This window comes from Microtus ochrogaster, unplaced genomic scaffold (assembly GCF_000317375.1).
Source record: "Microtus ochrogaster isolate Prairie Vole_2 unplaced genomic scaffold, MicOch1.0 UNK1, whole genome shotgun sequence".
Taxonomy (NCBI): Eukaryota; Metazoa; Chordata; class Mammalia; order Rodentia; family Cricetidae; genus Microtus; species Microtus ochrogaster.
In genome coordinates, this window is record NW_004949099.1 from 13,904,387 (window position 1) to 13,916,056 (window position 11,670).

Genomic DNA, 11,670 nt, shown 5'->3' on the forward strand with positions numbered 1-11,670 from the left:
CCTTCTGAACTCTCATGACAAGGCATCGGGACACGTCACACACTCTAAGGCAGGTTTTTTAGAATGCCATCCTTCTGAACTTTCACTCATGTTCCCGATGAAGGTGGCATGTGAGGTGGCCCACCAGGGGGAAGGCCACACCATGGCCATGGCTTCATTCTCATTTATCAGTGATTCCCTTCAATGTGTTCAGTTCAGAGACTCACTGCATAGAGAAGTGACATTCCAGTTCAGAAACAGGGACCATTTGTGACAAGTTCATCATCTTCTGTACCTAGAGGTCGTAATGAGTGGTCCTGGGCAGGGTAGAAACTAATATTTTAACAGCCCAGGCTGGGGATTCTGATGTAAGAGTGAAGATTACACCTTTAGACACACAAATTTGTCCCAGCTAAGCTGGACAGGGTGGTAGATGTAGATAAGGGTCCATGTTTGTGATCAAAACAGAAGCTCAGGGCTGAAGAGACTGCTCAGTGGTTAAGAGTAATGGCTGTTCTTCCAGAGGTCCTGGGTTCGAGTCCCAGCACTCACATCGCAGCTTTAACCTCCTTGTGGTCCCTGTGGGCACCAGACATACATGTGCTCTACAGACAGACATGTATTAAGTAAAAGGCTCATACACACAACAACAACAACGGCGGCAGCAATAATAATAACATAACAACAACAATGTAAGTCCACAAATATAAAACACCTGCTATGTCCCAGGCACTCCCTTTGGTCACAGACCTGACGATATTAGCATCTCACCATCAAGAATAAGAGACAAAAGATAAACTAACCGTAATAAGATGCTTGCCTAGAAAGAAATGCTGTGGAGGAACCAAAGAGTAACAGAATCTGCAAGCACCATGACTCAGGAGCACTGTGTCAGCCGGGCCCTCTAGGTAGACCAGGAATCATCCTGCATCCCAAACAGCTGGAGCCTAAGAGACAAAGGTCATTAGCAGTGAAGTCCCTAGCAAGATAAGCACCAGAAGTCTGCTGTTACTGGGAGGCAAGGGAAATAAATGGCAGTACTTTGGAACTGGAGAAGGTAATGGCCAGGCCAAAAGGAGAGTTTTGAACTTAAAACAGCAAAACACAAATTGGTACCATAACCTGTAAGTAAGAGTTTCCTTAAAAACAAAAGAAAACAAAAACAAGTAAATTTTTTTTCAAATCGAGCTCATGTCTAAAGCCAGGTATAGTGGCTCATGCCTGAAATTCCAGCACTCCAGAGGGTTAGGCAGGAGCTACAGATAACCAGGGCCAGCAGAAAGAGTGAGTGAGAGGCGATGTCTTAGACTTTAGTAAGTTTGCTAAGGGTCATTAAGACTACAAAATTATAGCTATGGATCGAACAGCATACTTATAAAAGAAGACTTAAGGATCAGACAGAAGACAACATTGAGATGCTGATAGTAGGATGGGGATGTGAAGCAACACGGGGGAGCAGAAGAGAAAGCCGCTGGAGAGAAATCAGCTCCGTTTGGAGTAATCAGGAGAGCATCCATCCTCCTGGTTCTTGGCTGTATGTGTCTAGACTTGAGAAGAGAACTAAGGTTTACCCATAGATGTGAAAGAGTGCAACGAGCCACCATAGGAAAGCACAGTTGCTGTGGTAAGAATTCAACGCCACCGTGAACATTACGCCAGGTCTAGAAGCCAAGAAGTGAGCGACAGGATCAGAGCTATGCCCTCATAGGCTCACATTCTAGAGAGAGACCAGCCACTGGTGAAGATTATAAAGACAAAATGTAACACATCAGGGACACACATGGGGAGGCATGTGTGCCCTTCCACATCAGTGGTCAGGGAAGGTCTCACTCAGAAGATGACATAGGAGCAGAAACTGGAAGGATACCAAGAGCAGACTTGGGAAGGTAGTCCAGACAGCGACAACAGCAGGAGCAGCAGCAGCACTGGCAAAGGCCCATGCTTGGGATATCAGAGAAAGAACGAGGCAGCCAAGGAGTGCAGGGCAGGGGCAGGAGGGAGGGCAGCCGGGCAGTAAGAGTGCTCAGTGGGAGCTAAGGAGCGTAGTCTCCAAGTTACTCTTCAGTTTCTATGCTGGGCAAGGATGGTGACAGCGCCTCCAGGATTTGGGGGCTGAGAAGCTGGAAGGATAGAGACGGCATTAACTGTTAACTGCTCATATCTAAGCTCAGAAGACCCCAGGGGACAGCTGTGCGAGCAGCTAAGAAGGTGGCATGGTGCATGGGAAGTGGAGATGGGTTGCAGGCTCTACCTGTGGTGTTCTGTCATCTGCCCCAGCAGGAGCTGCAAGCTGGCCTCGAGCCTGAGTGGCAGCCCTCCCTGTGCAGGGTAGGCCCAAGGGTTGGGTCCTGTGAGAAACACAAGGAAGGAGGTCGCCATACAATGACCAGGAAACACACAGAGACACTAGTGGGAGTGAAGGCAAAAACAGAGGGGACAGAGGATCTAAACACCTACTGAAGGGAAGAAGTCTCTTCATCGGGTGTCCTGACCCACATACTGACATCTTTCGTCACATAGCCCACTGGTTTTCAAACAAGTAAGGACTTCATGCATATATAACTTCTGAAGGCTCCTCCAATTTACCTAGTGAGGAAATGAACGTAAGATGTTGGCTTCCTAATACTGAATTCATATCAGCTGTTCTGTAGACCGTGATGTATGTGTATGCATATAGAGGCCAGGGGTCAACGCCAGGTGTCCTTCCTCAGTAATGCTGTCTACCTTGGTCTCTCCCAGATAGGGTCTCTCACTAGGCTGGAGCATAAACCAAGTGAGGATAGTCTGGCTGGCCAGTGAGCACTAGTGATCCACTGGTCTCTGCCTCCCCAGTGCTGCACGAGTACTTGTGAGACTATAAGCACTTCATGAGTACTTGTGAGTGCTACACCACTATGCCTGGGGAGCGGCAGGGGAATGCAGGACCTCCGGTGCATCTTACCAGCCCAGCTAGCTCCTCTGCCCCATCGGTTGACACTTACTAAGCTGTTACTCCACGCCAGGCACCATGGCTCACAATAGCCCTGTGTGACAACTGCCACAGTCGTAACTCCCTTAACAAGGGAGTGCAGCTAGGTGAGCCTGGGTGAGGTGATGGTGGGAATTGCTAAGAGGTAGATGCCAGAAGAAAGCTCCAGGTGGCAGGGCCTTTGGATGCTGTGCATCTCCAGACTGGGGGAAGGCTGGGTTTCCTGTGGGGCTCTCACCCCACTCTCTGCAATGTCACTTCCCTGAGGGAAAATCCCAGCTTCTAGAACTTGAGATTTTCACAGCCCTGAGTGTGCACTGCAGGCGGGTGGAGCATCTATAAATACATAGAGTCTCAGAGAAGTAAAATAAAGTTCAATAAAAATTATGAGATGATGGATCAGGCATAATGTTGAAACTAGTTATAATTTCTAAATGAATGCGGCGCCTCTATTAAAGGTTCAGGCACTACAGAAAGAACACATTTCATTTATTGACTTTTTAGAGGGGGGGAGTACAGATCAATATAAGACATAATTTGTGCTTTTATTAGAGCTACCTATTCTTAGGGCTATTCTCTCTCTGCCCCAGGGCTAGGAATGGAACCCAGGGCCTGGTTCGTGATGCACCATGTGCCCCACCACCAAGATACACCACCAGCCTACATATTCTTGTGTTAAAAGACATTAGATGCTTTTGTAGAGCACATTTGGGAATACAGCATTGATACTTTAGACTAGTCCTAAAATGTGCCACTCTACCGAAGGTGGAGTTCTCTCCATCCTGGTCATTGTTCTCCTGGTCAGCCAGTCTGAAGTTTGGACCAGAGGCCCAGGTAACAACTGCACTGTAAGAGGACTCATTTGCAAACTTTGCTAGTGACTGCTAAACCCCAAAATCACTCTTGTTATGACAGTAAAATGCTGGAATCTCAGAATGAAAGTGAAAATGTTTTGCAAACGAGACTCATCCCCACCCCCAACTTCTCTGGGTCCCAGGAAAACAAACTGGCTCTAGGTGTCAATTCTTTGAGGTAGGTGCTAATCCATTAGGAAAAGAAATGTCTTCACTTAAAACAGCAGTATCGTTTAAAAAGAAACTGGCTGGCATTTGGTGCTAAGCTGAAAAAAAAAATTAATTAATTAAAAAAAAAATCAGTGTAGACTGTAAGACGAAGTCTCTCCGGAAACTGTCACATACATTTCCTCCTAACTCAGAAACTATGGTAGACACAGTTTTTACCAAAACTTCCCACACACTTTTGGAAACAACTTGAGCTATCATTACTCACACAGATGACAGGTGTTAAGCTGACAGGATATCCACGCATCTATCCACGCATCTATCCATGCATCAAGACTAGGAGTCCTACCACCACTCAGGCACAGTAGTAGGTGCGGGACTCTGCATACATTAAAAGTCTGCCCCTGCTCTGTGCATCTCGCTCAGGGCAAGCAATGGAGGGCTGGGAACAAACTGAAAATAAGTTGGAAGAACTTATTTTTACTCTGGAAGAACGCGATGGCGTTGAGCACTGTGAAGAAAAACAAGGCAGGATGGAGACTCAGGACGGTAAGAGAAGTTTCTATTTTAGACAGGGATGCCGCTGAGGCCTCTCGGAGGCGAGGGCACCTGAGCTGTCCCCCACAAAGCTGTCCTGAGTCACTGAAGCCCCTGCCTACTCCAGACCCCCCGCCTGGGCCAGAGGCGCAGGTGCCCGCAGCGAGGTCCCAGCCCGGCCGGCACGACTTTTTTGACTGCAGTCGCCGCGAAGGTCGCAGCAAGCCCAGCGCCCCGGGGGACACGCGGGGCAGCCTCTCCCGGCCCGCCGCGACTCTGGGCCAGGCTGGCTGGATACTTATCCCGGGACGTGCGAAACTCTGGCTGCGCCCGCGCGAGACCCCCCCCCGGCAGCAGCGCGCGTGGGGCGAGGACGCGGTCGAGACAAAGCGGCGGGGGGCGGCCCTCACCTGTCCAGCCAGAAGGTCCAGGGCGAGTGCAGCGGGACGCCGCCCGCCTCGGGCCGCAGAGCCGACAGCGGCAGGCCGAGAGGCTCGCCAGCCCCGGGGGGCGCGGCGGCCGGGGGCAGCGCCATGTTCTCCGCCGGCCAGGCCGCGGACGCGAGGACCCGAGAGGCTGGTAGTCTCCGGGCGCCAGCCCCGCCCCGCGCCCCGCCCCGGCCGGCCTCGGCCCTGCCCCAGCCCAACAAAGGCCACCCCGCCCGGGCCGAGCAGGGGACCCGAGGGAGAAGGGCAGAAGAACAGTCACCCGGATGGCCGCACAGCTGGGACCAAGGGCAGATGGAAGGTCTGGTCAATGGATCAGTGCGGATGGAGTCTCAGAGTCCAACATTGCGAGCGAGGAAGGAGAGTGGGCTTGACATACCAACAATCTGAAGACTGGATGGATGGGAAGGCTGGCAGATGGCTAGAGGAGGCACAGAGGGATGGAAGGGCAGATGGAAGCACAGTTGGAAATGGCAGATAGATGGAGAGAGGACCAACGGCCGAACAGATAAAGAGGCTCCAACGTCTGAGAGTGCAGAAACAAGGTATTAGACAAAGATGGAATCTGGCAACTCTGAGACGGTGGAGTATTGAAGCTTTGCATACGTAGTAGTGGTGAGAATAAAGTTGCCTATCTGTGTGTTTAAGGGGCCAGGGCTATCTTCCTTCCCTCTCCTCAGAGTCGGTCAAAGTTCTTCAGGTCTGCCTCCAAGCATGGCAGAGGAAGGGGGAGGAAGCTGCCGTTCTCTACATAACAGCCTACACATGTGAAAATCCAGGAAGTCACTGTAGCCATCCGACTCCTGAGTTCACAATAAGAGGAACCCTCTAACAAGGCTCCTCCTAGGCCTCTGTTACTCTCTCCACGAGAAAGGCAAAGGCCTGGAGGCATGCTAGGAGCCCTGGACAATTCTTTAACACACATTTGAAGATAGTACCTTTCTGGCCTCCGATAGCTGGGGACATTGCGTTGGTCACCCAGTCCATTTTCTACTTGACAGCATTCATTTTGCATTCTGCTTGAGGGAGAACATGATGGGACGGGGGCTTTATAGGTTCATGACTGGTTGTTCTGAACCCAGGACCTCAGTCTTCCACATGAACTCGCCAAGGTAAGATCAAATGACAACAGAATATGATGTGTGCTTTGCCATCCCTTCTTGAAATGCAACTTCCAGGTAGTGCAAGATTCTGAAAATTTGACTATCTGATCGAGTCTTCCATCACTGAGGTCCTAGGATCCACCCGACCAGATGCATCTGTTGCCTGATCTCGCTTTAACCTTTTCACAAGAGCACATACACAGCATTGTTAGAGCCTTTCTGAGAGCTCTATCCTATTAGCTTGTGTATCCCATCAATAATGTGATGCGGAGGGGCTGGAGAGATGGCTCAGTGGTTAAGAGCATTGCCTGCTCTTCCAAAGGTCCTGAGTTCAATTCCTAGCAACCACATGGTGGCTCACAACCATCTGTAAAGAGGTTTGGCGCCCTCTTCTGGCCTTCAGACATACACACAGAATATTGTATACATAATAAATAAATATAAAAAAAATAATGTGATGCGGAGGGTACCGTCCACCCATCTTATAGATGCGAGACAGAGTAGGCAGGTTAACCTACGGTCACATGACTAGAACATGGCAGAGCCGGGTTTTGAACTCTAGAGTTCAGGGTTTCCACTGCCAGGCTCTCCTGCCCATCTAAATAAAAAAATAAAGGTCTAGAGAGTAAAAATAAGTCGTAGAAGAGAGAGGTCTTTTTCCCTCCCAAGGCGATCAATCTGCCTCCCAGAGGAAACTGCTGCTCACAGCTTCTGGAAAAATACACATCTGTGCATACAAACATACATCTCAATTTATAAACTGCATCTCCCAGACTTTTTATAGAGAAGAATATGCATTTATCATCAATGCTGCACTTTCTTATTCAACATTATGTCTCTGAACAGTTTTCCATATCAAAACACACAGATCTACCTCACTACCAGGGTGTCACCAGGACTTATTGTAAAGACGTAGCCTCCAACAGTATGTACTTGCTAGCCATTTTCTTTTTTAAGTTCACTTCACCATGGGCATCTTCATAATTACAACCTCATCTGTACAGGCTTACTTCAGAATGAGTTTGGAGGATGGGGACAGCTGCCTGCATTTAAAAATCTGATACATGTTGCCAAGTCGTACAAGATAAGCACATATCCATGAATGTGAGATATAAATAGCTCCCGACTCTGAGGACTCAAACTTACTAAGTGACATTTATCTGTATGAAATTCTAAGATGTCAGTAGGAAGGATGGCTGCTTTCTAATGATCGGAACTAGCCAGACTGTTGCGGTTTGGTTCTTCCTCATCCCCTGTGACAATCACTCAGCCAGAAAGGTCTAGTTTTAAATGTCTATGCACAGTTCCTATAAAATAAAAAGTCACATGATAAATCCCCTTCTAGGATTGGAAGAAGTATGAAAGTTTTTCTGCATTATATATCACTCTTTTGCCTTAGCTTCTAAGGTGCTCAAAATTACATTAGTCTCTACTTATCCTATAATGGCCTAACTGTATCTTATATTGTGAAGGCCTGAAATCTATTCGGGAAGTTGGTGGTACATAATGAGTAAAATATAAGTGGCCTCAGGTGAGTAAGGAATTCAGGCAGCACGACCAAGGCAAGGAGAGGCGACGGCGAGCACTCCTGTCCCCTTCCCACCGAGCACATGTTGATTCTCGACATGCTTCAAAATTATACTTCGCTGAAAACAAATCAGGAACATTTTGCTTGTATTCCTCGCTTCACAGGTAGATGGCAGGAGCCAGAACCTCTGGGTCGATGAGGCACTTGGGGTTCCCCTAAACAAACGCACGGCTACGGGAAAGGAAACTCGAGGCCTGGGGAGGTGAACTGACTTACCTGAGGCCACTGCTCTAGGACATTACAGAAGCAGAACTAGGACGTGGGTCGCTTGAGGTCCAGGCCAAGGTGCTCTCTCATTGCGTAACACACAATGCAGATGCCTTGGGGTGGCAGAAGAGAGGAGAAGGTGACCCCACAGCCCCTAGCAACAAAAACAACAGAGAGGACTTGAGGCACTCATAAATAATTAAGCAATTAGCTGCAGCAGTGACTCCCCTCCCCTCCAGTATCCAGTCACCAAGGCAACTTGGGCAGGGTGCCTGCTGGTTGCCTGGTAACAGTGTGGTCTGTTCCCCTGACATGCTCCCTAGGCATCAAAGGATTCGAGAGCTAGGAAGAACCTTCAGCAGGGCTCAGCATTTCCAACCCCTTCATTTTCCAAATGAGGAAATGGAGGCCCAGAGAAGCTGGGTAACTTGCCCAAGGTCACACAGCTGCTCAGAGGCACAGCCAAGCTCCATTTCCAGTGGCTTTCCACTAGTGTACCAGGGATGCCCCAGGAGGACTACAGATGAGAGAGAAACTCTTTTTATGGTTCCTAGAAGAACAAGAGAGTCGAAGCCAGTGAGCAAGCAAGAAAAAGACAGAGACCTTGAGTGCTCATGTGCAATTAGCAGGAGCTGGTAATCCCATCAGCCCAACTTTCATCATCACCATGGCAACATGGGTGAGGCGAGTGCTGGTTGCCTAGTAACAAGTGGTCCTCTCTCTTCCACTCATATCCGACTCCCTGGGAGGCACAGAAACAGTAGAATGTTGGAGTTGGCAGGGAAGGAAAGGCAAGGATGCTAACTCAGTCCCATCCTTTGAACAATGAAGGATGCATGGAGAGACTGTGCAAGTCATACCGTGGAGGGCAAACTAGTGACAGTCCCTTCACTTACACATGCTGTCACAGCACCAGGAGGTAAGCCTTTTACTCCAATGTCAGAAAGCAAGTGTAAATATCTGGTGGTTTCTTTGATGGGAGACAGTTCTACCATGCGTCTACATAATGGGAATGCTACACACAAAACTCAGCACAGAGTAGATCCCAGCAGTTAAACGTGGAGTCTCTGAGGCTAGAAAGTCCGAGTCCCCGGTGCTGAGATGCCACATGCGAGCAATGGGCATTCTAAGCCATTGATCCCATAAGCCGTCATTAAACGAGAAAGCGTGCACATCACAGGGCAGTCACAAAGATGCCGCCAATATTCCACCCAGTAGAATGCTTGCACATCTGCTCTGCAAATGCCACCATCCTAGGCTCTTGAGATCACCAGTGAACAATATAGACAGGAGAAACCTGTGTCCCAGCAACCAGGGTGTATGCAAGTCTATGGCTAGATCTGGAGTCACAGGTTAAGTGTTTGTTGGATGGGTACAGGCCCTCTGTAGTAAGGAGCCCGCTTGTTTGTCCCAGCAACCAAGAACTGAAATAATCACACAGAAACTATATTTAAGTCACTGCTTGGCCCATTAGCTCTAGCTTCTTATTGGCTAACACATCTTAATTTAACTTAATTAACTATTAATCTGTGTATCGCCACGAGGCTGTGGCTTACCGGGAAAAGTTCTGGCATCTGTGTCCGGTGGGGCTACATGGCTTCTCTCTGACTGTGCCTCCTTTCTCCCAACATTCAGTTTGGCTTCCCTTGACTACCTCTATTCCCTGCCCAAGACAGTTTCCTTATTAACCAATGGTAGTCACAGCATACAGAGGGGAATCCCACATCAGCCTGCATTGGCGATACGCTGTTTACATTGCTGGGCTCCTTCTCTGAGGCTGAGAAGTTTCCTGTTTATAGCTTGTGGTGCTTGCTATAAATACCTGGGCCTGCTTCCACCTAGGAACTCCAAAGAAAAAGGATGTCTGTGGCCACTAGGTGGCGGGCCCCAGACTCTCCAGACACTAGGTGAAAAAAGACACAAGCCTGGGGCCTCGACCTGCAAAGAGCCTCCAGCAAAACCACAGTTGCTTGATTTTAAAGGCATAGCTTTGAGGGGTGAGGGCATGAGACTAGTTGAGGACTCTAATGGGGCCAGGGGAGACTACAGTGCACTTTAACAGCAGAGGCTGTACCTGGGTTTGAACTAGGATTTAGCTGCACTCCACGGACATTAAACTTGCTAGGCCCATATGTCACACCCAAGAAAAAAGAGATGCTAACATGAGTTCCCTTTGGTATGAGTGTCCTCTTTATAAGCTGCACACAGTAAAAGCTCAACCAGTGTTATGGACCTCAACCACCGTTAGAGGTTCTAATGGCCCCTGGGGGTCTGGTTCTGAGCGGCAAATGAAAAGAGGTGTAAAGGAAATCGCACTGGACTTGAATGCGATCTTTTGATCACTGAGCCTAGAAAAATGGGGCAATGAAGCCAGGGCATTCTGAACTCCATCGCCACCCATGTGCCAGTTGTGGGCCATGTCCTGTCTTCTCCACACCTTCTGAGTTGCTGCTCCTTCCTTCTTGAGGATGCCACCCACTCCTGCTCCTCATTTCTTGAGTTTCAGCAAAGAACGGAAAGGGCACTAACTACACTCCCTTGGCCAGCCTTCCGACCTCCAACCCATGTCTTCTGAACAACAGACACAGCAGCCTAGGTCCAAGCCTCCAAACACCGATTCCATGACGGAGCTGTCCTCTTTCCTGAGCTCAGAACTTCTCCAGGGCTGCACAGGACCTGTGCATCTGTCCCTTTATTGACCAGCCCTCTGCTCCTCATAGCTTGCCCTGCCTCTCACTTCACCTTCTGTTGGTTTTTTTTCTTTCAGAGCCCATGCCACAAGCTTCCTGAATCTACTACAGTGCATCTACCACACTGGAGTATCTGGACCCCGAGGGGAAGTCTGGGACCCTCTTCCTCCTGTGTCTGTCCCAGCACACTGCACAGGTCTGCCACCTGCTGGCACACCACCAAGATTTGGTAAGGAACTGAAAAAGGTATTTAAAGGATGGTGACAGTCTTGTTATCAGTGTCCACTCCTCCTCCTGTCCATGGATAATATTTTCACCTCCTACAATGTGCTTTGTTTTATTCCTTCTTTGTTCAAGGCCCCAAACGGCCTTCTCTCCCTAGCTGAGATCTGAATTCTCCAGTCCAGCATCTGAATCCTCCGTACCTCCTCCCACCTTTCCAAACACAGTTGGAAGTCTATTTCTAAATGTATGTGGATATATACTTGTGTGTATATAAATAGAGGTGCATACACATACCTCTATTTACATATTCTTGGAAATATGTAAACATATATTGAATATATTTGAAAATATACACAATCCAAGCAAACCCGCCTCTATTCCCTTGGTGTGTCTAAGCTTAGCCTTAACATGAGAGAGAGCTCATGGGGACAGGCCTGGCCCCTTCCCACTCCTGCAGCCCAGTTCCCAGCATCTGCCTGGCTCATGGGAGAATCAGATCTACTGGTCTGGTTTGCCCACTCTACACTTGGTCCCCACAATGCGGTGCTGACATCTCCTCCATACCTGAGACTTTTCCTTTCTGCCATTCACAATCTCTAACCACCCTCTGAGGGTCTGGGAAAATTCCATTCATTGTGTGAGATGCAGAGAGATGCAGAGGATTGCCAAGCAGGGACACAAAGCATTCAATTTAGAAACACTTACACTGGATGCTGGGAATTAACACTGTTTTAGTTGTTGCTGTAGAAACAAGGGTCATGTGCCTAGCCTTAGGAACTTCAAGGAAGGAAGGAACCTGTGCTGTGACTGCATGGTGGCCTGACATTGTCATTCTTGCAGCTGGGGACAGTCTTTTAGAGTCTTGGTAGATGGGATATACATGTTCTCCTTTGTCAAGCCGGGCG

At 48.8% G+C, this 11,670-nt stretch overlaps 1 protein-coding gene across 1 annotated transcript in view; it reads right to left on the reverse strand.

Moving 5' to 3' along the window:
* Eif4e3 (eukaryotic translation initiation factor 4E family member 3) overlaps positions 1-5,111 on the reverse strand; it is a 42,634-nt gene extending 37,523 nt beyond the window's left edge. The window contains exon 1 of the mRNA XM_005364939.3: positions 4,917-5,111. Within this exon, the coding sequence (XP_005364996.1) occupies positions 4,917-5,041 (125 nt within the window). The 5' untranslated portion in view covers positions 5,042-5,111. The remainder of the gene's footprint in view (positions 1-4,916) is intronic.
* Positions 5,112-11,670: the final 6,559 nt, after the last annotated feature.